At 44.2% G+C, this 26,765-nt stretch overlaps 1 protein-coding gene across 1 annotated transcript in view; it reads right to left on the bottom strand.

Moving 5' to 3' along the window:
• Nucleotides 1-26,224, bottom strand: part of TTC36 (tetratricopeptide repeat domain 36) — a 42,040-nt gene extending 15,816 nt beyond the window's left edge. Inside the window, exon 1 of the mRNA XM_086956704.1 lies at nt 25,972-26,224. Coding sequence (XP_086812830.1) covers nt 25,972-26,083 — 112 coding nt within the window. The 5' untranslated portion in view covers nt 26,084-26,224. The remainder of the gene's footprint in view (nt 1-25,971) is intronic.
• Between the last annotated feature and the right edge of the window lie 541 nt (nt 26,225-26,765).

Here is a 26,765-nt window from a genome sequence, read left to right as displayed (position 1 = left end):
ATATTCACGCATTAGCGACAAAATGCTCTTACCCATGTTATCCACCTCCCATTGGAAAACATGGCTAACTTGTCTGGGCAGGGATTAGTATTTGGAGATATTCGCGCTTAGCGCGAATATTTCCAACTCTACGCCTGCCTTGCTACTAGGCGATAGTGACGTTGCGACTGCTTTCAACGTTAACTGGTTGGGTACGTCCACTTTGCATGTCATTAGCGATAAACATCGCTGACATGCAAAGCGGGCACCAAACCGGTCGCTATCGCTTAAAAGCTGTCGCTAACATCAGTTAGCGACAGCTTGCTAATAGGGCAATAGAAATATCGCCGCTTAGCGGCCGAAAACGGCCACTAAATCGGCGATAATTGCCTATTGCCCCCCTTGGTAATATACCCCTTCATCTCTCAATGAGCAGAAAGCAACCGTGATGTGATCTCAGGATGACCAGGTCTATGTATGTAGGCTGAGGACTAGGAATTAGTATACGTCCCAAACCTCCATCTATGTCAAAAGGATACCCTGTGAAGCATGATTGTGCCAACACTGGAGCAGAGCAGGTGTACAACATGCCCAATAACCACGCTGGGGATCCAATTTCGCCTCAAACCCCCATTTCAGGTGCATCTGTATTAATAAGGCCCTACCTTCCAAGCAATGTGGAAAAGCTGGAAGTGGCTGCAAGTATTCCAAAGAAACCAGACCAATTATGATGCTTGATAGGATGAATGCAAAAACATGTACACTTTGGATATTCTGCAGAGTTCTCTCATTTGACTGTCAGGTATTTTCCCTTTCCTGACACAATGTTGAGCAATGTGGCTATTGTAGGATATGTCTTTCTAAGTTTATGCTGAAGCACATAAGCCTTGCTGTCCTTTGTCCAGTTCAGGAGAAGATGTGGCTTAAGAAGGACTTTTCATGTGGACTATGCTCACCTGGTTTACACTGCTCTCTGAGCCGTGTGTCAGTTTTTTATGGAATATATCTCACATCTATCTAAAGGAAATAGGTCTCTTCAAACAAAACTGACATAGGAGAATGAAAACTCCAAACTCTCATCCTTCGGAGGTCAAAACATTGTGTTCTAATGTGTGTGATGATGCAGTTTTCGCTCGGATTGTGATAAATGGCCATCACGCTTCTGTGCTCTAGAGCCAGGGTTGGTACATCCAGCTCTCGGAGACAGCAAAACAGCGGCTCACATTTGAAAACATAGACCCACACCACTGACTGAGCATTCACACAAGCCTGCCCCTGATATTTGTGAGACCGCCCACAACTGTGCCAGCCTACGACGGTGTGCCAGGCAAGAACAGGGGTTCACTGTCACTCAGTTTTTTCAATGAACTCACATAAATACCCGGCAGAACCTTGCGGGCCAACTACCCCTCCTGTTACCTTCAGTAAGTCCCACACAGCAGGATTGCTAAGATGTCTGATAGCAAGCCACGACCCCTTTCTTCACCAGTCTGCAAATGCGCCTCCTGGTGCGCTCTTGGTTGGGGGATGAAGTCCCCTTCACTGCTCGGGTCCTTGGGGACCAACTAGTCTTCCGGTTACCTCCAGTAAGCCCAACACAGCTGGATTGCTGAGAGGTGGTCAGAGGCCACGCCTCCTTTCTCCACCACCCTGCAAACGCACCTCCTGGCGCACAGCTGCTTGGTGGATGAAGTCTACTTTACTCCTGAGGCCGTCAGGAAGCAAGGGGACCTCATCACCCCACCAGCAGTGCGCCGAGAGGTGCGTTTGCAGAATGGTGGAAAAAAGGAGCGAGAATAGAGCCCTGGGGGTGGCAGGCCCTGGGGCTGCGGGGGCCACGTAGCCCCCACATTTAATCTAAAACCCCCTGTGGCATGCAGAGGCTCGCGCTGACCCCTGCATCTCTTTTTAATATTGCCCTCGGGACCTGCCCTACCCGGCGGCCTAAAGGAAATGAAGCGCTGCAGCCTGCGCTTTGTTTTCTTTTCAAATTTTTGGCATGATTCACGACCCACTGCGAATCCCACTGAAAATTTAAAAAAGAATACTTATTTTGGCCCTGGGGGATCCCTGTTGGACCCCCAGAGCAGGCCTGGGGGAGGGGGGCAGGGTGTTTCAACCCTGGCCCCTTTATTTGTTTTTTCACTTTTTGTTACCTTGTTTCTTGTGATTCGGTTTAACGGAGTCACAAGATGGCTGCCAGCAAGTTTGTAGTGTTGTCCTTGTTTCAGTGAGCTGCCATAGAGCTACCAGATTGCAGGTGGTGCTCGTATTCTGGCGCTCCGCCGTGCGCTGCGAAATGATATGATTCACTGGTTTCTTAGGAAGTTTAAAGAAACCACTGCACTCCAGTGCTGATTAATCCAATTTTTCTTTATTCTTTTGGAAGAAGCATCAATATATGTACATACATATATGTGCATAAACCAGTGGCGGCTGTTTGAGTTAGGATAGCTTTTACATAGACCAGGTTTTTTTTGGTCTGCTAATAACATTGGTGCAATTTGACAAATCTTCACACATCTTTTTAAAAAAGCAAATTGACTTTAATTCCTTTCTGGAAAGTTTGGGGTTGATAAAAAATGGGGGTCCCAAAAGCAAATTTCCCCATGCATTTTCCATACACTTCTTTGAGCAAGGCAGAGCTACAGCAAAAACTGCTGAGCAGAATTACACTAAATTTGGCACAAAGCTAGGTCTTGGTTTTTGTGATGTGGTTTAAATTCGTTCAGTAGTTCTGAGAAATAAAGGTACACAACTATTTTTATATCTGGACCGTTGGGCTCCGGTGACTCTCTCAAGAGTCTCGCGGGAGTGACAATTTAAAAATAGAGCATTCTGATTGGCCCTGGGATTTTTTTCCCTTGAGCTTCTCACTGAGTAAAATGTTGCTGACAGACAATACAGGACTCAGGGACTAAGTCCCCTGACCTGAACTTTAAAAAAAAATATTTATACATAAGGGGAAGGATAGGAATGCCCTGACTTCCTACGCCCCATGGGGAGGGGGGGGCAATATAAAAAAAGAAATTTGCCATGATCCAGCGAGACTGCAGCAAAAAGAAAAAAAAATACGTCAGCATTATTTACATATATATGGAACGGGGGCGTCAGTAGGGCCCCTCTCCTCAGCCCATTTAGGGCCCTTGTGAACCCATACCCTGGGTATATTTAAGGGGAGGGGGAGACGTGCCACCCCCTCCTCAAGCTGTTATCAGCCCCCGGGACCCCATCCCTGGGGCCCAAATTATTTTTAAGGAGAGGATGTCCCGAAGTGGGCTTTCCAGGACACCACAAGTGAGCTGGTCCTGGAGAATGGTGTCCCCGGGGCCACTAAAGGTTCATGGAGGGTAGCCGCTCTGCCGCTCTCCTCTTTAAAATAAATATGGGCCTGGCGGTTGGGATCCCCATGGCCTGAGAAGGCTCAGGGAGGGGGGCTATGAGGCCCCTATTCCCTTTACACAAAACATGTGTCCCCAGGAAATTGGGGCCCAAAGGCCTAATAAGGCTTGTGAAGAGAGGCCACGTGGCTGCCTTCCCCTTTTAAATAAGGCAAGGCCCCGGGGGATAGGGTCCACCTGCCTAATAAGGCTAGGGGTGGTGGGCTGCATGCCCCCTCCCCTTTCTTATTACATTTTGCCCCGGTTTTGTGTCCCTGGGGCCTAAAAAGGCTCGGGGGGGGGGGGTCACATGCTCCCCTCCCCTTTTCTATTGGCTTTGACCCCGGGGTGATGGGGGTCTCTGGGGCCTGATAAGGCTCAGGGAGGGGGCCGTACAGAAAACTGCCCCAAGGGTGGGGTCCCCGGGGTCTATTAATGTTCGGGGAGAGTGCCCACATGACCACCTCCCCTTTTTTATTGGTTTGGCCCCGGGGGATGGGGTCCCCAGGGCCCAAGAAGGCTTGAGGAGGAAGGAGCGTGGCCCCCTCCCATTTTTAATTGTATTTGGCCCTAGGAGATGTGGATCTTTGCGCCTATTAAAGCTTGGAGAGGGAGCTGAATGCCCTACTCACCTGTTTAATCAATCAAACAAACAGTATTTATATAGCACTACTAATCACTTGTGAGATTATCCAGGCATAAGGTTGCAGGGCTCAGTCAAAAAGCCAAGTTTTGAGTCTCTTCCTGAATTCCCCCAGCGAGTGTGATGTCCGGAGGTGGAGGAGAAGGCCATTCACAGACTTGGCTGTTACGTAGGAGAAGGCACGAACTCCACTGTGGCTTCAGCGGATGCTCAATGTTTGTGCGAGCGTGGCAGAGAGAAGGTATCTGGATGGTTGGTGTAATGTCAGACGGTGGTTGATGTTTGCTGGGCCTAGGTTGTGGAGGGCTATGTAGATGTGTGGCAGTATCTTGTATAGGCATCTTTCCTGTACGGGGAGCCAATAGAGGTTCCTAAGGTGTGGGGTGATGTGGGTCTGTTTGGGCAGGTTCAGGATGAGTCTAGGCGCAGAGTTCTGTATCGTCTGTAGTCTCCTCATGAATTCGGTGGTGGTTCCTGTGTACAGTGCGCTGTTTTATTCCAGCTGGCTGGTGACTAGGGCTTGAGTTATGTTTTTTCTCATGCCGATGTGGAGCCATTTGAAGATTCTTCAGAGCATGCAGAGAGTATGCAAGCAGGCAGAGAAGACTGAGTTGATCTGTCACATCATGGTGAGCTTGCTGTCCAGGTTGATGCTGAGGTTGCGGGCATGGTCTGTCCGTGTTGGAGTGGGTCCGAGTTCGGTGTGCCGCCAAGTGTTATTCCAAGTAGAGGCTTTGTTGCCAAAAATGAGCACTTCGATCTTGTCAGTGTTGAGCTTCAGACATTCGTTCTTTATCCAGTTGTCAACATACTTCCTGCAGTTGTGAAAGTTGGTCTTCATGGTGATGGGGTCTGCTGAGAGTGAGAGGATGAGCTGAGTGTTGTCAGCATAGGATATGATGTTGAGGTTGTGGGATCTGATGATGGTGGCTAGATGTGTCAAATAGGTGTTGAAGAGGGTGGGGCTGATGGATGAACTTTGTGGGATGCCGCAGATGGTGCTCCTGGGTTCTGAGGTGAAGTGAGGTAGTGGAATTCTCTGAGTTTGTCTCATGAGGAATAATGCGATCCATCTGAGGGCATCTCCCTGGATTCCGATGTGGTGAGTCTCTTGATGAGTGTGTGGTGGGATACAGTGTTGAATGCTCCAGAGATGTCAGGAAGGATCAGAGCCGCCAACTCTTCTTTGTTGAGGAGGGTGCGGATATTGTCAGTGGTGGCGATCAGGAAAGTCTTGGTGCTGTGGTTGGTACAGAAACCGGATTCGGAGGTGCTGAGCAGGTTGTCTCTCTCCAGGTATTCAGTGAGCTGCTGGTTGATGGCCTTCTTGAGAACTTTGGTGTGGAAAGGGAGGTGTGCGATGGGGTGGTAGCTCTGGAGTTCACAGGGGTCGAGGGAGTTTTTTTTTAGGAGAGGTCTGACATCTGCCTGCTTTCATGCATCGGGGAAGGTGGCAGTGGCAATAGATGCGTTTAGGAATGGTGGTGAGTTGGGGGCTGATTTCCTTGCCTTCGAAGTTGAAGAGGTGGTGGGGCAGGGGTCTGTAGGTAATCCAGAGTGGGTGGAGTTCATGATGGCTGTGGTGCTCCATGTGGTGAGCTGTTCCCATGCAGTGAGAGACTGCCCGGCGGAGGCTTCCGTTGGAGTGAGGAGGATGTGGAGGTCAGTGAGTTGTGGCTCTAAGTTCTTTTAGATGGTGGATATTTTGTTGTCAAAATGGTCCACTAGAGAGTCGCTTAGTTCCTGTGATGAAGGGATCGTGTTCTCAGTGGCCATGGGGCAGGAGAACTCTCTGACAATGCTGAAGAGTTCTTTGGTGTGGTTGGTCCTTAATTTGATGTAGTTTGCTAGGACACCTTTTTTTCACGTTTTTGAGTCGTTAGTGGTATTTGTCGAGGGCTGTCGTGAGGCAGGCTAGGTCTGTGGTGTCTCTGCTGGTGCACCATCTTCTCTCTAGTTGTTTGCAGCTGCGTTTTATTATCCTGAGTTCTGATGTGTACCAGCTGGCTTGTTTGGTGAATCTGCGGGTCTTGGATTGTTTGATGGGAGCGACTCAGTTTGCAGCGTTGGTGATCCAGGTGGTGAAGTTCTGGACTGCTTCTTCTAGATTAGCTGCGGGTCAGCTGGGTGGTGTTAAAGGCGTCCATCCATTGGGTCTGTGTCACTTTGTTCCAGCTGCTGAAGGGGTATTGGGGGGGCTGATGGCAATGCATGGTGATCTCGAGATCGCAAAATTGAAAATGGATTGGTCAGTCCAGGTGAGTTCCAGGCCATGCGGCTATCCCCACGCCATGCGTGACAAAAGGCTGCATGGAGCATGAGGTTGAATGTCTGTGAGGGGTTTGGCTGCCTCCCAGTGGATTGGCCACAGGGCCTGCCTACAGGCCATGCCTGTAAGCCAACCCCCTGCTGTGCACAGCCAAAAGCCATGCACTGTGTTTGGTTGGCTGTCTGTGGGGGTTTGTTCTAGGGCCTGGGAGGGGGTTGCTTTACATATGGTAATAACATATATATCTTTATGTTAAAAAAAAACTAGAAATTCACTGAAAAAAACAAAAGTTAAAGTAGCTTTATAGTTAAGTGAATATGTCAGTAACAACATTAATGTTTTAAACAAAAAAAACACAGAAATTCACCAGATAGGGTCAGCAGAGCAAACTATAACTTACGCACCCTCCATGCACTGGTTATGACCTCAAATATTACATCACTCATGAAGTGTTCTATGACATCATTTATGACATCACTCATGACATCTCAAATTAGTGTGTTAGTTTGTTTTGTAGTTTACATACATGGTGGCAGGTAGCTACCGTATTACTTTTCTACTTACTCGTGTAGAGCCTGTGTGCAGCTAATAGGAAGAAATGTTTACAAAATGCATGTGTTTCTACAGATTCTACAGTGTGTAGAGGCACTGTAGGAAAGTCCCCTTTTAGCATGGTTACCCCCCACTGTTTGCCTGACAGCTGATGCAACCTGACATGATGTGCCCTGGGGCCCTGTCAATCAGGTTGCCAGGGCTTGTGTTCTTTCCCAAGACTGTACCGTTGTATGCACAATTGGCACATGCCTGGCCACAAGTAAGCACCTTGTAAAAGGCAGCATGGGTACCAAAGGCACTGTGACCAGGGAAGGCCTCTAAGGGATGCAGCCCCTTTTGTGCCACCCTTAGAGGCCCTGCACTTTAAAACACATACACTGCCATTGCAGCCTGTGTTTTTGGTGCAGAGAAAAGTGAAGAGTCGAAATGGCACGTATTCATGTAGGCCATGCCTGAAATCCACTGCCTAAGGCCTAGGTAAGTCACCCCATCTAGCAGGGTACACTAGCCATAAGGTGAGGGTACAGAGGCATGAGCCCTGTACCCCTACAGTGTCTAAGTCCATTCTTAGACATTTAAAGTGTAGTAAAGCCATAAAGAGTATATGGTCTGAGAGTTGGTCATTATGAACTCAGCTCAATAATGACTTTACTAAAAAGTGGAATGTTTGGTAGCATGCTTCTCAGCACATTAAACCCACACTAATGCCAGTGTGGGATTTAATGTAAAATGCACTCAGAGTGCATCATAGAGATGCTCCCTGAAAATTGACCAGCCCTGGTGTGGTTCCTGAATGGTTGTCCGCCATTTGCCACCACCAAACAGGTTTCTGGAACCCTGGGTAGAGAGTCTCCACTCTGGGTCCGGAAAGAAAGCCCATCCTGGGCAGAGGTGTGATGCCTCCTCCCTCAGGAGGGGTGGTTCCAGGAAAGCGGAAGCTTCAAAGGCCTACCGCCTTTGGAAGCTGTCCCTGCCTTTTTATGCCCCCAGCAACTGGCTCCCTCCGGTTCTGACCCCCACTTTAGGTGGGAGAATCGGTGGAAAATCCAAGCTAGGAAGAGATGTGTGCCCACCTTTGCCAATCCTAGTCCTCAGGTGGGGGAGGCGAAGTGAAGCACACATCTCAGTCCCCTCCATCCTGAAGATGAGGGGACTCAGCCACCCAGGAAGAGGCTCATACCCCCTCCCACTGGAGGGTGGCATAATAGGGGCTGTACCCACGAATGACCTCAACAACTTCCGCCCCATCACTAACCTTCCCTTTCTGGCGAAGATCACAGAAAGATGTGTAGCAAAACAACTCTCCTGTCATATCAAGGACAATGATCTTCTAGACCACTGTCAGTCCGGCTTCATCCAAAACTGCAGCACTGAAACAGCCCTACTGCAAGTGGTTGATGACGCGTTGAGGATACTCGATTCAGGGGGGTCCTGTCTTCTAATTCTCCTTGACCTTTCCGCAGCCTTTGACACTGTCAATCACAACACCCTCCTCAATATTCTTCAACAGAGAATGGGCATGGAGGGCACTGTGCTTAAATGGTTTGCATCCTTCCTTTCTGGCAGATCCCAAATGATCAAAATAGCGAACAGTCTTTCACCTCCTGTGGCGGTAGGTCAAGGTGTTCCCCAAGGCTCGATACTTGCTCCCACACTGTTCAATCTCTATTTAGAACCACTGGGAAATCTCCTAAGTAAATCTGGGATTCACTATCATCTTTATGCTGACGACACTCAACTCTACCTCAAGATTGCCTCTACTCACGATCTCTCCATCCTAAGCTCCACTCTCGACTCCATTCAAAACTGGATGTCAACTCATCAACTGATTCTGAATCCCTCCAAAACTGAATTCCTCCTCTTCTCCTCCTCACTCTCTCCTCCCCCGGTTCAATCATGGATGGATCAGATGAATCTACTAAACAATAAACCCATCATTGTCGACAGCGCCAAATCCCTTGGTGTCATACTAGACAAAAAACTCAATCTAATTCCCCACATCAATTCCATTGCGAAATCAGCTCGATACCAACTGCGCCTTCTTTGGGGAATCCGTCGCTTCTTCGCGGAGCGGGACCTTATAACCCTGGTGCAAGCACTGGTTCTCTCCAGACTCGACTACTGCAATTCTCTTCTTACTGGCCTCCCCAAATCCCACTTGTCCCCACTTAAGTCTGTTTTCCACTCAGCAACTCGTTTCATTTTTGGGGCCAAAAGAAGCGATCACATCACACCGATGTTATCTACCCTCCGCTGGCTTCCCTTTGAGGCTAGAGCTATCTACAAGACCGCTTGTATCACCCACAAAGCCCTGCACTCCTCTTCTCCTCTCTACCTGGCGAATAAACTGAAACTCTCTGGAGGTTCTAGACCTTCACGCAATGCGGAGAATCTACTGCTTGAACCTCCCACTTTCAAGAAGGAAAGAACGATGGCCCAATCCTTTTCAGGCAGCGCAGTGAGAATCTGGAACTCACTCCCGCCTCAGCTCCGGACCACCGCCTCCTCCCAGGCCTTTAAAAGGGACCTCATAGCTCTCCTCCTCCAGAGACACCTCCAAAAGTAACTCTCTTTTATCTGAAGGAAGATCTCCCACTACTGATAATTTCTACTTCTCATGTCAATGGAAGTGCCTTCCCAGTGTGTTCTTGCGGTTAGAGTGTTTGCCTTTTATTGCAGTATTATCCATGTACTTGTGTTTGGTACCCTCTTGCAACTTGCACTCACCACTTTGCTCCTGTAACACACGGTTTGCTTCCTCTCACATGTTTTTTACCTTTGATACTTGCACAAGTGCCACTTTTGCCTACGTAATCGTTTGTTCTTGTGCTTGAGTGTCTAACATATATTGCAGTATTATACCGCAAATTATATTTTGGAAGAACAATCGGTAGTGCGCTTAATAATTAAGCCAAAAAACCCAAGGACAAAAAGCTAATTAGCTAATAAATGTGACATATAGAAACAAATTGATAGAACAAGATCCAATAGTTATATTCAAAATAGTATTGTGGTTTATTTAAATATTTTCTTCATTTTTTTGATAAGAATCTTATTTCTAAAAGATGCATACAGGCATTAAAACATCAATAACATACAATTTGTAAACACAAAATATTGTTGACACATTTTCAAAACACGTGACGAAGGAAATAAGAATGAGTGACAATAGACATACAAAAAAGCATAAACAGAATACAAATGACTATGATGGTAGGTCGGGCTAGTGGAGTAAGCAAAGCGGTTGGTGGGAACTCTACGCGCGTTTCGGCATTTGCCTTCTTCAGGAGTCCGTCATTTGCTTTAAGACAGAAACATAACACTGCAAAACATAAAATTCGTGTCACATACACTTGCATTGATACATTTATATAATATTTATACTAAGTTACGTACCACATTCTGGTCTAAACAAATTTGAATTGTTTAATGACATGGTAGCATTTTTCAGAAAAATCAGGTTGAGGGATTTTTTTGCAACAATGACTTAGATACAATGGAAACCAACAAATCAGGTCTTGCACCTAAATCGGTGTTTACACCAACTCTTGATCAAGTGTCCCCTGAGATCGCCATCTTTGAAAAAATTGTCATTAAAAAACTTACGGCAACCACAAAATACATTCCGCATACCCCTTATAATCTCACAGTGGACGAATATCAAGCACTCAAATCATTGAAGGAATCCACTTGCATCACTGTGAAAGGATGTGATAAAGGAGGAGGCATCGCCATCCTTGATACTTCGGAATACACAACAAAAATAGAGAACATGCTTAATGACACCAATTTCTATAATAAAATATCCAAAGACCCTACCGCCAAAATAAAACAAAAGATTCAAAGATTGACATTAAAAGCCTTAAACAATGGGGTCATTTGCCAGAAAGAATATGACTACTTGAATGTGGCATTTCCAAGAATGGCGTGTCTATATGGGACACCAAAAGTACACAAAAATGAAGTGGATCCCCCCTTCCGTCCGATTGTCAACACCATAGGCAGTATTACTGAACCCCTTTCTAAATATCTGGATGCCATCTTACGTCCATACGTATCCAAAATACCGGGTTATGTCAAAGATACCGGTCATATTATCAATTTGCTGGAGGGCACCACATTCAATGATAAAAGACAATGGATAGTTACTCTGGATGTGGAGAGTTTATACTCTAACATCCCAATAGATGGTGCCATCAGGGCAACAGAATGGTTTATCGACTCATATGACGTGGATTGCAACGAGTCTTTCATTCTAGACTGTCTGAAGATCGTCCTAGAGGAAAATGTTTTTGAATTTCAAGGCACTCTTTATAAACAACAAAAAGGAGTCAGTATGGGCGCTTCTTGTGCCCCTACGATAGCCAATATATACATGGCTTCATTTGAAAACACCCACATTTTCAACGAAATAGCCCCCTTTTTCGAAACAGTTTTACATTGGTCGAGATATATCGACGATGTTATCTTCATATGGGACGACAACGATGACACCCTTAACGAATTCATTACCTGGCTCAATGCCTGTGACCATAACCTCAAATTCACATCGCACAAAAACAACGTTGAAATGGAATTTTTAGATCTTACCATCAAACATGATCAAGGCCAGATATATGTGGATCTATTTGTTAAACCGACGGCACGTAACACCTTGCTTCACTACAAAAGTTTTCACCCTGTGTCTCAAAAGAACAACATTCCGTTTAGTCAATTTTTGAGACTCAGACGTAATTGTACAAAACTACAAGATTATGATGAAAGATCTATGACTATGAAAAAGAAATTTGAAGATCGCGGCTACCCGCACAGGCTTGTTCGGGAATCATACAAGAGAGCTCGATACTTTGATCGCCAATCTATTCTACGGAATAAGGACACCAAACAAAATGAACAGCTAGTTTTGGTCACAAGACATTCCTTATTGAATGAAAAGATACGACAAATCATCTATTCCAACTGGAATTTACTCAATGTGAACAAATCTAAAATCGACCAAATACCCAAACCTGTCATTGCCTACAGAAGAAATAAAAACATAAAAGATTTAGTTGTCAGATCAAGAATGTCGATGAAACCTAACCCAATACAAAGAAGTATAACCAGTTCTAACCCTGTCGTAGGCAATTATAAATGCGGCACTTGTAAGGTTTGTCCACAAGCAATTGAAAGAAAAGATCTTACTTTCAACAGCATCACAATTACCTGCAAAACAATGACGAATTGTAAAACCCAGAACGTAGTATATCTAATACTATGTCCATGTCAGAAAGGATATGTGGGTGAAACTTCTAGAACCATCAACAAAAGAATAACGGAACATAAATCTGCTATCCGCACCAAGAAAACCAATGCCCCATTGGTCGCACATTTTTTGGAATATGACCATACACCTGAGGACCTTAGGTGGTTTATTCTGGAAAACATACAACCCAGACCTGGATTATGTCCTGAAAAGATTCGCAAAAAGCGAGAGGTATATTGGATCTTCTCTCTCAATACAGTAATTATGGGGCTCAACTCTGAAATCCCATGGGAGCAAGCGATCATATGATGTATCTACTCTTGAGGTAATTTTTACATCCTCTGCATGTACTCCAATTTATTTAATTCATCTCTAACAGGACCATATATTACCCACTTATATGTAAACAAAGACCATACATTTAATGTAATTCTCTTCTAGAATCACATATGATAATGGCGGGTACATATATACTATATATATGTCATCACAACACACATTATTGCCATATTTACATTATTGCCATATTTACGCCATTACCAATATGTATTTAAATCCGGTGATTTGTTTTCTTATGTATGTTCATTCACACAATAGTTTACTTACCAATTGATAGTCTCTGCCGAAATATGGACATCAAGCCTTACTAGCTTGTATCTGTTAAAACTACTTTCCTATGTTCGCTGTATTCTACTTTATAAAATAGAGTATTTGTATCCTTTTTTCCTCTTTCATTTGTTTGTGCTAGAAGAGGCTCCTTATCTTGATCATTTCCAACATTTGCTAAGCTGTTTAGATTTTAACTAATACATCACCGAGGTAGTCCATCTTCGCTTTATCTGCTTAAAAAATTTAGCTGTCTTTTAGAAACAAACTGTAAACGTTTACCTAATGGTTCACGGGCGGACTCGCTGACGCTTTACATACTGAACCAGCGCTTCGTGCTTTTGTTAAGAACTACACAATTAAGCTGCCTCTTTGGGAAAAAAAACTACAAACGTTAACCTATTGGCTCACGGGCGGACTCGCTGACGCTGTATACACTGAATCAGCGCGACGTGTCCTGTCAGGAACTACGAATGGATGTTTATTGGCTCTTGTGACTATTTTAGATACACCCCCATGCATACATTATCTCTTCTGCCTATTACCGCGCCTTTTGATAATCTATTACACCGTTTTCGTGTCAACTCTCAATTATGCGCGCTATATTAAGCACCACCCCTTTCACATTTTTTTCCCTCGACGAGTGTTTGCAGGCATCCAGAACCCCCGGTGAAACTTCTCGCTCGACCTTTTATCGGTAAGTCCGAATAGACCAACTCCGGACTAGCCTTTCTTTCGTCTCCCTCTTTTTGTTAATAATAGCTCGCTCTGAAGGTAATTATGTCTTTTCCCATTCAGTTATTTGGCGGCGTATCCATTATCATGATGCATCCCATCGCTCTTTTTCCTCTTAGGTATGTAATCTTTCTCATTATACCTATTCAACCCCTGCACAAACTTAAAATTATGAGTTTTTAATAGAGCACTCACTCTTTTTTAGGTAATGAGATGGCAAACAGAGAACATTATATTCTAATTAATATCGACAACTCTACTATAGCGGGTCACATATATCAGGTATGCTAAATACATCTCATCAGATTAGCATATGTTTTACCCTTAACTTTCTAAAAGAGGTATATACCCTCTAGATTTAGACGTAACATTCTTTGCCATTTGTTTTCTGTATAGTCATAATCAGTCACCGCCCAAGACTCGTTCTAGACATTAGCTTCACGTTCAGTACGACTTCTCCTGGGATTAATCGTCGTGTCCTACATCCAGTTACCTCACTAAGGCAACAAGAACAACTAATAAGGTACTAACTTCTAGAAGTCAGGAATTATACCTCCTTTTGATAATTCCCAGATACAATCAGTCAATTTCTATTTTTACATCTTTTCTTATGCCTTAGTGTTGTACACCCATGGTCAATCTACCAATACCTCCGACTGGACTATCATCCTAAAAACAACAAACATTCTAAGTTGGAATAGTAAGGTAACGTAAATGTTATATTTGATCTATACCAGTTCCCACATGGTTATCTGTTCTAATCATTTCAAATCAACAGATTTTTTGACTACTTTCACAGTTTATAAATCTATTTAACTGATGTATAGTGAAGGACTACTAGAATAGTTTAATACCTACCGAATTAATATACAGTTATGAATATTTCCCTAATTAGTCACTAACATTTAGTCTACTATGAACATCAAAAATACGATCTACTAGCTCGTTACCAAATAAAACTGTTGTCCTTTATATCCAGTGAGGTACAGATTATCACCCAGCCTGCCTGACTGACCAGCAAGAGATTTTTCTTATAATATAAGCATACCTGCTGCCTTTCGTGAGTAATTTTAATGAGTTTGCCTCTAATCCTTGCACTAGGAATAACTACTATTGGTATTCCCTTACCTCACAAGATATATTTAACCTTCACCTTCATTTTATATATTCTTTACTTACTTATAACTATATGAATCTAGCAAATCTGCTACTCTCTCCGCTCCTTTTTTCCTTCCCTGGTTTTCCTTTTTTTCTTACTATTCTCCTTACTCTTGCCTTTACTACTAAATCCACTAACCTCCTCACTTACATCAGTTATGGCTCTTCAACAGCTCACGTGGATTGCTCTGTCAAATATATCTAGATATACAAATAATGGACTATAAAAATAGACCGTGATTACAGATGCCTCAGAGAATATATATTAATGGACTATAAAAACTGACCTGGAATATAAATGTCTCTAATATAATATATCATAGGTATTTGTACATCTAGCTAACAATTTTTTAATGTATATAAATCAATGTGCCTGCTTTGAAAATGTAACTGCTCAGAGTTAAGAAGCCTATTTACAAGCACTGGTTTCAAATATACCTGTAGAATATGTTAATGTATATCAATCAGACCTAGACCCAAGTCTTCTATCGGAACTGTATAAATATTATATAAATTTATCAATGCAAGTGTATGTGACACGAATTTTATGTTTTGCAGTGTTATGTTTCTGTCTTAAAGCAAATGACGGACTCCTGAAGAAGGCAAATGCCGAAACGCGCGTAGAGTTCCCACCAACCGCTTTGCTTACTCCACTAGCCCGACCTACCATCATAGTCATTTGTATTCTGTTTATGCTTTTTTGTATGTCTATTGTCACTCATTCTTATTTCCTTCGTCACGTGTTTTGAAAATGTGTCAACAATATTTTGTGTTTACAAATTGTATGTTATTGATGTTTTAATGCCTGTATGCATCTTTTAGAAATAAGATTCTTATCAAAAAAATGAAGAAAATATTTAAATAAACCACAATACTATTTTGAATATAACTATTGGATCTTGTTCTATCAATTTGTTTCTATATGTCACATTTATTAGCTAATTAGCTTTTTGTCCTTGGGTTTTTTGGCTTAATTATTAAGCGCACTACCGATTGTTCTTCCAAAATATTTTCTTCTCTATTCCCTACCGGTAGTGCATGCATTAGCTGTAGGGGTGCCCCTTCTTTCTGAACTATATTATACCGCAAATTATACTCTATTTTCTCTTGTAGCCTGCACACTTGTCACTTTTTCCCCCTGTGCACTTTTTACTACCTCATGTATTTTTGGTAGCCCACATTTTTACTACCTCATGTATTTTGTTTGCTCACAAGTGTCACAATTACCTTGTCTACCTCATGTATTTTTGGTTTCTCACAATTTTTAATACCTCATGTATTCTTGTTTGCTCACAATTATCACTTTACCGTATGTAACGTAACGTATGCCTCTGCAATCTGTTGCTCGTGTAATGTTCTCAGTTTGTATCATTTCTGTTCCTATTGTGAAGCGCTCTGACACCTTCGGGTAAAGTCCGCGCTATATAAAATTGCATAAATAAAATAAATAAAGGAAAGGACCCATTGGTCCCGACCTGCACACCCCTTTAATGCACCGAAATTTTGTATAAAGGGGTGACCCTGAACCTTGCCTCCTCAGATTCGAGGAAAAAAGAAGGACACAACAGCTGTGCTGACCCAGGATGAAGAAGAAGAGAACACCAACTGCCTTGGCCCCACCCTTACCGGCCTGTCTCGTCTGAGACCTGACTATAGCGAGAATTATGGTGAGTCCAGCAACCCCCAGAGCCCCGAACTTTCCCACAGACTCTGTCTCCAATGAGCACCAGATTAGCTCAACCAAAGACTCACCTCCAGAAACTGGATACTGGTATCTCCGTGATTCTGCACCACTCTCCACGCGATGCCCACGGCCCCAGTCCAAGTGGCCCAACAGCCCAAGGAGGTCTTACCAGAACTCCTGTCCTGGGATATGGTGATCCCCCAACCTCCCTCAAGCCTCAAGACGACAGCTGCAGCCTCAACCTGCCTGCAACAGGAACTGGTAAGAGAACCTGATGCCAGAAGACACCCCTGCACCCTGACGCCGGGGCCTTGGGTGGCCCAACAGACAGGTGTACAGCAATCCCCCAGGAACCCAACTTACCTCTTTAGCTGGTGGTCACATTCAGGAAGCCTTGTGCCCGAGCCTGCAGCATCTTTCCAAAACCGAAGGTCTTCATTTGAAAGAACAGGGTTCCTGACGTCTGACTTGCACCCTGCACCCAGCTGCGCCAGTGCCGCTGGTGGTGCAGCTCCTGTGCTGGTTGATGGCCCTTGCTGACCTTAACCCCAGGTGCTTAGCTCCCACACTGAGTGGCCTGCTCGTCAGCAGTCCTTATGCACAGGCCCCCTTAGCCCTACTGGCTAACATTGGGCCCGTGCACTCTGCACCTCGCCGCCCCAGTGCCGCTAGTGGTGCAACTTGAGTGCCCTCCTAGACCTTGGGGAACCATGGGCCTAACCTCCAAAACTCACCCTTGTAAGTCAAATACTTATCTTCAAAACCCAAAAACATTTTTCTCCCATAGGAACCCATGTTATAAGATTTTGGGCCTAAAACTTTTTGTGTGGAACTGTAAATATATGAAGAATATTGAACTCAATTGCAAAGTATAAAAAGTCATACTTACCTGTACAAAGTAACAAATTTATGGTGAAGGGGCTAGTGTCTCTTTGTTGATCAACTCCTAATCTTAACGCTCTCTCTGTCAGGCTTAGCGTTGTTGTATCAGTACTTGTTGTCTCTTGCACAATTGTTACCATTGCTTACCAGGTATCAAAGTCTTTTCCTGTTATTTTGTCCGTCTCCTTAGGGGTTCGTTGTTGTTTCCTTTTTTCACATCCTTTCGGTTTTGTTTTAAAATATTTATGCAATTTAAGTTTCCTAGTCATTTTGAACAGATCAATTCTTGTTTGTGTGGCTCACTGGTTAGAGGCGGCAGACCAGAGAGCAGAGGACGGCCCGGGACCAGGGTTCGATTCCCGGTGCGGCAGGTTTCTGGACCAGGGTCAGCGGACTCGATAATTCTCTCGCCTCGGTGCCCACTCTGATCAGCGATCACACTCGGCAACTCTGGGCATTAGCTTGCCTCATCTTCACTAACGGCCCCACCAGACCGCCGTGGATGCCTGGTCTCACCCTGGAGATACCCATTAAGGGACCATCTCTCAGGGAAGCCAGGAAGGGTTTCGCAGCGGTCGAAACGCCTTGGGACCCTATGGGTAAGTAGTGCGCTATATAAATGCCCATACATACATTTACATACATGCTGGAGGAGGGACAGAACGTGAGTCCCAACTTGAGCACCGTTTCCTCATCCATTGTTAGTGCTCTTGGTGTCAAATTAACGATGGTCAAATTGTCTAGGCCCATCTTTTGCCCCTCTTGCTGCGAGTTGGTCTTTGTGAGGCATTTTGTCCACTTTTTCCACCCTCCCCTGCGGGTTGGTCTTTTCCTTCCGGGGGTTTGTTTTTGCCCCCTCTTAGCCATGTCTGACGCATGACCCGAAATTCCTCCTGAAAAGGGGTCTTCTTGAAGGTGGTAGCCACACTGTCATCACCTGAGGATTCACCTGTCACCTCCGATTCAGACGTTTCTACTCTTACTGGTTGCACAAGTGGTAATTTAGATACCATTTCCTTTCGTACCCCTTTGAATTTCTCTGCAAAGGTTAAAACACGACCCTGAGCATAGTCCTGTGCATCTCGTTGAAATTTCTCTTGTTTCCGTTGTCTTATTTTTGATTCATATTTCTCCAATCGCTTTTTCATATTCTCTCTTAGTTCCTCGATTTTCTTTTTGTCCTCTTGCTTATCCATTTCTGCTTCAAATTTTTCTATTTCTTGCGTGGCCTAATCCCTGTCACTCCACGCAAATTGTACCAATATTACCAGCATCCCCTTGCAGGACTGTGCTACATGCTCTGCGCATGCTTCTAATAATTGCGGGTCCGGGTTTCATATGCAGGAATGGTATAAATTCTTAAACCACGAGGAACTCTATCCACAACATTGCAATATGGCGGCTCACATTGAAATGTCGAAGTCTACTTTCTATGTTGTTGGTCACATATTCGGAAATGCTATGACGAAAGAATAGTTGTGTAAATAAAAATGCCGGTTTTTAAATCGTGGATGTAAAAACATTTGATAAAGGCAGTAGCCGAAACGCGTAATGTTGTGCTGAAGATAACGGATGAGAACAAGCCCCATGAGTGCCTATCTCTTTTTGAAGGACGGAGTGTGAGCGGTATATATGTGTGTATATATATATATATATATATATATATATATATATATATATATATATATATATATATACCACAACGACGGCCTCATGACAACCAAGAATAGAGGCGCAACCCAGGATTATATTTTGTATTTTTATTGCCAGAACATTCAAACACCAAAAAGACGCGTTTCTGCACGTTCGCCTTTCTCAATGTTGGTGTGGTCTCAATTCTTTTCATTATTTAAAATAAAAATGAAAAACAAAAGAGAGAAGCAATTCATGGTCATAAAAATCAACAAAGGTTTCTAAAAGGTTCACAGAGGTATGTTTTTCTGTTGGCCTTTTTATCATAGGTTCTCTTCAGACATATTATTATTTCAGGATGTATGATGATACGACACGTACCATCACAACGTGGTATGTTACGTCGCGGTTCTGACAATGAAAGTTGTTACATCGTCTTGCGCTGGAGGGCGCTGGACTTAGGAATAGTGTGAATTACTATTCCAACTCCAGTCTACGTACAGTAGGGAAGGTGTTGGAATAGTAATTCACACTATTCCTCAGTCTAGAGCGCCCTCTAGTGCAAGTCGATGTAACGACTTGCGTTGTTAAAACCACGATGTAACCATACCGCGTTGTAATGGTTTCGTGGTAAAGGATGTTTCCCATTATTTCATATGTACCAAGATGGTCCAAGATGGTCCAAATCATGTATTGTTCCATGTTATCAATTCATTACAAAATGACATTCCTCATTCATATTTATAAAGATCATTTCATCATCAATTACATTTGTGCAACAATGGAAAATTCATTAAATATATTTTGTTCAATTGAGCCCTGAATTCAACTATGTATTTGGACTAAAGTATCCTACGTTTTTTTTTGTTCTGTCTCCTCCCTTCTCTTCTTTTGGTATCTGATTCAAGCAGAAGAACTTAAGTTGGTTTTGATTGCTTTTATGTTCATCTTCAAAATGGCGGGCCACCGGGTATGTATGGTCTCTAATCTTGATCGCCTGCATGTGCTCCAGCACACTTTTCTTGGTAGGATGTATTGTGCTACCAACATACGGTGTCCCGCATGGGCAGGAAAGACAGTAAACGGTATAATCGGAGTTGCAATTCAGCATCGTATCAATTTTTCTCTTTGTTGCCCAGCCTAATATTGGAAATTCTCTGACTTTGTGACCATTTTTGCATGGCATGCATCTCATGCAAGGAAAAAACCCTGTAACCATGTCTCTCTTTCTGTGTTCTGCCATGAAATGATTCCTGACCAAATGGTCTTTTAAAGCGGAGCCTCTTCTGTATGTAATGAGAGGTGATGATAGTATGTGTGGGCCTAAGATTATGTCATTTTTAAGAATTCACCAGTTTCTGCGAAATATCTGATATATTTCTGATGAATTTGTCGTATAGTCTGTTACAATTCTTACTTCCTGTTCTTCCTGTCTATCTCCTATTAGTTTTTCCTTTTCCATTAGGAGTTCTTGCCTTTGTACTTTGTCTGACTTCTTGACTGCTTCCTGTAGCATCACCTCTGTGTACCTTCTCTCTTTGAATCTCTTAAGGGCCATACGTCTTGATTTTACATACTCATCTGTTGCCCTTCCATAAAAATAAAAATTATATATATATATATATAATATATATATATATATATATATATATATATATATATATATATATCCAACAAACAGGAACCAATTTTGAAGTAGGACCACAGGAAGCTTAGAAATTAATGCTCTTTTATTCAAATCAGCATCTTGCAAGCAGGCGCACGCCGTGCGCATATGTCCCAAACACATCTAAACGCCGGACGCGTTTCAAGAATATCATCTCTTCCTCAGCGGCGTACATTCATGATGGCAACACAAGCGTTCTTCCTTGCGCACTCTTATAATGCCTGTCCCTCGCTCTGATAGGCGTGGCCACACTGTGGCCTTCTGGAACATGCAGTGCAGGGCGTCTTTCACAGTGGATACGCTTTCATCTTCATGACAAATAAAATAAAAAGTCAAACCCATGTGGGCAGGCATGTGGACACGAGGAGCACCGGCTCTGCTTTGTAGGTGCAATTTGGGGCTTCAAACGGGACACTCCCTGTACAGCGCCGGTTTGTGTTTCCTTCCTTAGTTCGTACACCAATGGTGTCAGACGGATCCGCTCCAGCGGTGGGTCCCAGTTCACGACCTGGAAAGCCGTTTAAACATCCAACAAACAGGAACCAATTTTGAACTAGGACCACAGGAAGCTGAGAAATTAATGCTCTTTCATTCACATCAGCATCTTGCAAGCAGGCGCACGCCGTGCGCATATGTCCCAAACACATCTAAACGCCGGACGCGTTTCAAGAATATCATCTCTTCCTCAGCGGCGTACATTCATGATGGCAACAAAAGCGTTCTTCCTTGCGCACTCTTATAATGCCTGTCCCTCGCTCTGATAGGCGTGGCCACACTGTGGCCTTCTGGAACATGCAGTGCAGGGCGTCTTTCACAGTGGATACGCTTTCATCTTCATGACAAATAAAATAAAAGTCAAACCCATGTGGGCAGGCATGTGGACACGACGAGCACCGGCTCTACTTTGTAGGTGCAATTTGGGGCTTCAAACGGGACACTCCCTGTACAGCGCTGGTTTGTGTTTCCTTCCTTAGTTCGTACACCAATGGTGTCAGACGGATCCGCTCCAGCGGTGGGTCCCAGTTCACGACCTGGAAAGCCGTTTAAACATCCAACAAACAGGAACCAATTTTGAACTAGGAACACGGGAAGCTTAGAAATTAATGCTCTTTTATTCAAATCAGCATCTTGCAAGCAGGCGCACGCCGTGCGCATATGTCCCAAACACATCTAAACGCCGGACGCGTTTCAAGAATATCATCTCTTCGTCAGCGGCGTACATTCATGATGGCAACAAAAGCGTTCTTCCTTGCGCACTCTTATAATGCCTGTCCCTCGCTCTGATAGGCGTGGCCACACTGTGGCCTTCTGGAACATGCAGTGCAGGGCGTCTTTCACAGTGGATACGCTTTCATCTTCATGACAAATAAAATAAAAAGTCAAACCCATGTGGGCAGGCATGTGGACACGACGAGCACCGGCTCTGCTTTGTAGGTGCAATTTGGGGCTTCAAACGGGACACTCCCTGTACAGCGCCGGTTTGTGTTTCCTTCCTTAGTTCGTACACCAATGGTGTCAGACGGATCCGCTCCAGCGGTGGGTCCCAGTTCACGACCTGGAAAGCCATTTAAACATCCAACAAACAGGAACCAATTTTGAACTAGGACCACAGGAAGCTTAGAAATTAATGCTCTTTTATTCAAATCAGCATCTTGCAAGCAGGCGCACGCCGTGCGCATATGTCCCAAACACATCTAAACGCCGGACGCGTTTCAAGAATATCATCTCTTCCTCAGCGGCGTACATTCATGATGGCAACAAAAGCGTTCTTCCTTGCGCACTCTTATGCCTGTCCCTCGCTCTGATGGGGGTGGCCACACTGTGGCCTTCTGGAACATGCAGTGCAGGGCGTCTTTCACAGTGGATACGCTTTCATCTTCATGACAAATAAAATAAGTAATGTACTCCATTGCCTCTTGTTGGGTGCCCTTCCATAAAAATAAAAATTATATATATATATATATATATATATATATATATATATATATATATATATATAAACCTGTCTTTCTTATTTTGTGATCGACATGGCACCGGCACAGGCGGAGATAGAGACAAAACATTAAGACAACTTGAGACTAGATATATACTTAATCTCAACAGTAAACATCCTAACGGTCTTAATGACAGGGAGGATATGCATACCTTTCTATAACATACTCTATCAGTCTCATTATTATATCCAATCTTTGTCCCATATCACTATGATAGCATGAATATCCTGACAGCAACAATTGAAATGTACTTGTAATACTGTCTCGTAATGAAGCTTAGTATCATCTTTACCTTTTCTGCATTCTATTTTAACACTTTCCTAATCACTTTTTTACACCAAATGAACTTGCACTACTATCACTCAGCACTTTAATACGTTTATGGGTATTTGCAAAAAAATATGGATAATGGATAAAATAGTTGGCCTTTCCCGGGAGCGGGATTGATCCTTAATCTATAATAATTATCCTAGCACTAGCACTTTATATGTTTGTGACAGCAACAGCACATATAACATCGTGTGCAAGATCCAATATAGATCTCAGCGAGGCAGCTTTACTTTGCACCATGGAATATGCATTCATGCAAGAAAACCATTGATTGCATCAGTTTATAGCGTTATTTGCACATTCATTTTAGCATAATTTTTTGCACATGTAACACAAAATCATTTGATGATTTTTGCATATTGTCTTTTATACTACAATTTTAGCATATTCATATGTTATTTGTTATGTGTATATAACAAGCTATTTTGGTTTTATGCAACCCAATGCTGCTAGCCAATTTTGCACAGTTTCACGCATTCATGCGGTAATAATGTACAGATGTTATTAGAAAACACAATTAAGAATGTCATTTAAATGGTGCTTTCAATCAGCTTATATGTCACTGAACAGGAATGCTACAAACCCAGTGAACATTTAACACTTTATATTCACAGTATGTTTTCACTGTTTATCACCAGGTCACGTGGTGAAACCACGAATGAAAAAAAGAGTGTGTGCATTATTTTAAGTGACCATTACTGCATGTCCGCTATGTGATCATGGGCAGTCCCTGCCCGAAACGCGTCGTGCCTACCTTAACCTGTGGATGGATAATAAACCTCATCTGTAACACTCGAAGAGCCGCGTGGTGGTCCGTGATTTTTCTGTGGTCCAAACCTTTGCTAGCAGAAACTGACCCATATATATATATATATATATATATATATATATATATATATATGTTGTATTTATTCCTGCTGCTCATCCTAGAATGTTTGGTGTGAGAGCTGGTTAGAATGTTGAGTGTGTAAGACTGTCAGTTGGATGGAGGGCTGAGCGGCAGTAGGCTGCTCCTGGTGGGGTTTCCCTATCTTATTCTTAACTTACCATCTTACATGAATAAAGAACTTACAAGGAACTAAAGGACTACGTTACTTTTATTTGCAACAATATATATATATATATATATATATATATATATATATATATATATTTATGCATGCAGGTACGGAGGTTGACAGACACCCTGGTAAGACGAGCAGGCAGGTGTATAGGATGGGTAGGAATGACAAGCACTCGTGCAGTTATGCAAGCAGATAAGTAGGCATCCCTGTACGTAGGCAGGCACAGTATATATAATGCTGTAGGCAGGCTTATTGATAGCTAGAGATGCAGCTAAGAAGGCAAGCAATAGGTAAGTAGGTTTGCATCCAGGTAAGGAAGCAGACAAGTGGGTAGACAGGAGGCGCTGTGCCCACAGGCAGGTGGGAGGGGCAGATAGTTAAGCACTAAGCAGGCAGCAGTGCTTTAAATGGAAAAAATAAGTGCAGGTACTCATTAGATTCAGTTAGGGGAGTGGCTAGTGGGCGGGGCCTGGACATGATGATAGAAAACACTTCTATGAGTATTCATTTTGCCCTTTCATTGCCCTTGACAGTTGTCTCAAACGTTTGCATATGTGCAAATTAACAGGTACACATGCTAATAAAGGGTGGTGTGAAGTACTTCTGGCAACAATGCAAATAGCTTCTAAACCCTTAATGCAGCCAAGCCATCAACAGTACTATCAATGTGCACCAGGACGAGCCAGATTGGGCATTGCATCATTAATAACAAGCATTAGGCGTATTTATTTTCAAAGACCTCCTGAGTGTCCTGGTTTTCTTCCTCTCTGATTTAGTTCCTCTCTTACACACAAACATAAACACAACCAGGCAAACGCACACAAACCAGCAGACAAATACTCTCTATCAAACTTCACATCACTAATCTCTCGACCCCTCCCCCCTCACTTCTCTCCCATTTGTATCCATTTCTGTCGCTGCCCCACTCTCTTTACACCAAAGGTATCTATAATCCTTAACTATCAGTCTTTCTATTTCTAATCTGCTATCTCTGTGCCTCTGTTACTCTTTCCATAGCCATATCGATCTCTTCCCTATCTGGGTCTGCACTTACCTCTTCTGTCTCTATTTTTCCCCCTTTAAACTGTCCTCTGCTCATTCTATCTCTGCCCCCTCACTCTTCACCTTCTTTCATCCCATTCTCCTTCTCTTCCCTCTGTAGAAGGCCCCACGGGCGGAGAGTTTGCAGTGGCAGACAGTGAGACCTTCAGGTTCGTGGGCATGCGCAGAGTGCTACCGATGTGCAAAATACTAACAAAACGACCCAGCATGGAGGCCCGGCAGGGGGCGGTTAATGACAATAAGAGCTTCCATCTAGGAGCTAACGCCCACTTGCCCCTGCGGCAGCTCCTCAGCAGGCCGTTCAGCTGAAGGAGACAGACAGAAGCCAAAACGGCAACAATGCTGCCAAATAAACGGGACACAGCTGGCCCTCAGGCATCGGCCCAATCTGAGTACCGGTACTCTAATTGGCACTGGAAAAGTGCCGGTATTCAGCTTGATAAAAACAAGGGGCCTCATTTATGAGAAATGACGCATTGCTGCGTGAAAGTAGCGATGCATCACTTCTCAGTGCGCACTCCTTGCGACATTCCTGATGCGTCATATTTAATGTATGACGCATCATGTCTCAAGGAGTTACTTATACGTCAGTATTTCTGACGTATCTGTAAGCGCAAAAGTGACGCATTGCTGGAGCGTGTCACAAAAGTGACGCAACTCCAGCAATGCGTCCTTTCACATGGGGCAAGCCCCGAGTGAAAGGGCCTGCGTCAGTCTAACGCCTGTTGTGAGGCAGGCGCAAGATTTTGACGCAACGGTGTCCTAAAAGTGACGCAGTGAAATCTCATAGATTTCACTGCGTCACTTCTACGACCCTTCCTTGCGTCAATACGCCCCCCTAGCATACATTATACCTGGCGCAGGAATAATGTGGCGCAGGAGTTTACAAGTGGCGCATCTACCCAGATGCGCATCTTTGTAAATATGGCGCAACAAGGCGCATTTTTTACGCCACTAATGCGTCACAAAAAGTGACGCACCGGCGGCGTAAAAGTGACGCACAGCCTCATAAATGAGGCCCAAGAAGTGCCTGTACTCCGTACCTGTGAGTACCGGCCCATTTAAAGCACTGGCAAGCAGCACTCACCGTCATCCACAGGGTCAGGCTCTTCCCCCACATCCAGTCCAGGGAGGTCCCCAAACGGGGTACTGGGGTTCAAAATGGACTGCAGGACTGCCCGGTCATTGGGGGTGGCCATGCTCAGGGGTGAACAGGTCTCAAAAGGTGAGGGCGGCGCTGAGACAGGAGTCGCCAGGCGCCGGCGGGGGGAGTTTGGTTGGCAGGAGGCTCGACGGCGGACTCAGGAGGGACCTCGGTGTTAAAGAAGAGTGAGTGAGGTTCAGAGAGGGGCGCCTGTCCCTGAGAGTGAGCAGGGATTGCTGGGTTAGAGGCTGCTCACTGGCTATCGCAGTGTTGAGCTCGGTGGGCCGCACTGGCTGCAGCCAATGGCTGGAGAGGCGGAGACGGGCCTCAACCCCGCGGCCCACCCCCGCCCCACAGAAAACACAGTTTTTGCTTCCTGGCCCACGACCATCTGTTAAACATTTCCCAAAAAAATGCGATCTACAGAAACGGCAAATACCCAACAAAAGTCTGGGAGGGAGTGATGCAACATCTATGCAAATAGGAGCGGGGGGGATCAAATGTGCTTGGGAACACGAAAAGGGCTTCTCAGATAGTAGGAAGAGGCCTCTCCGAAAACGAAATAAGGCACCCTCCGGTTGCGGCAGAGAACAATCGCTGAGGTGGCACTGAAGGGAACGACTTCCAGGCCGTTTACATACAGCGCGCACTCAACCCTAGGACATTTGCATACACATGGTCAGAATCATCTAGTCCCGCGGAGATGGAGTCATTTGCCCAGAATCACACAATGCTGA

Source organism: Lissotriton vulgaris, chromosome 2_1 (assembly GCF_964263255.1).
Source record: "Lissotriton vulgaris chromosome 2_1, aLisVul1.2, whole genome shotgun sequence".
In the NCBI taxonomy this organism is placed as follows: domain Eukaryota; kingdom Metazoa; phylum Chordata; class Amphibia; order Caudata; family Salamandridae; genus Lissotriton; species Lissotriton vulgaris.
This window is presented reverse-complemented; position numbering and strand designations above follow the sequence as displayed.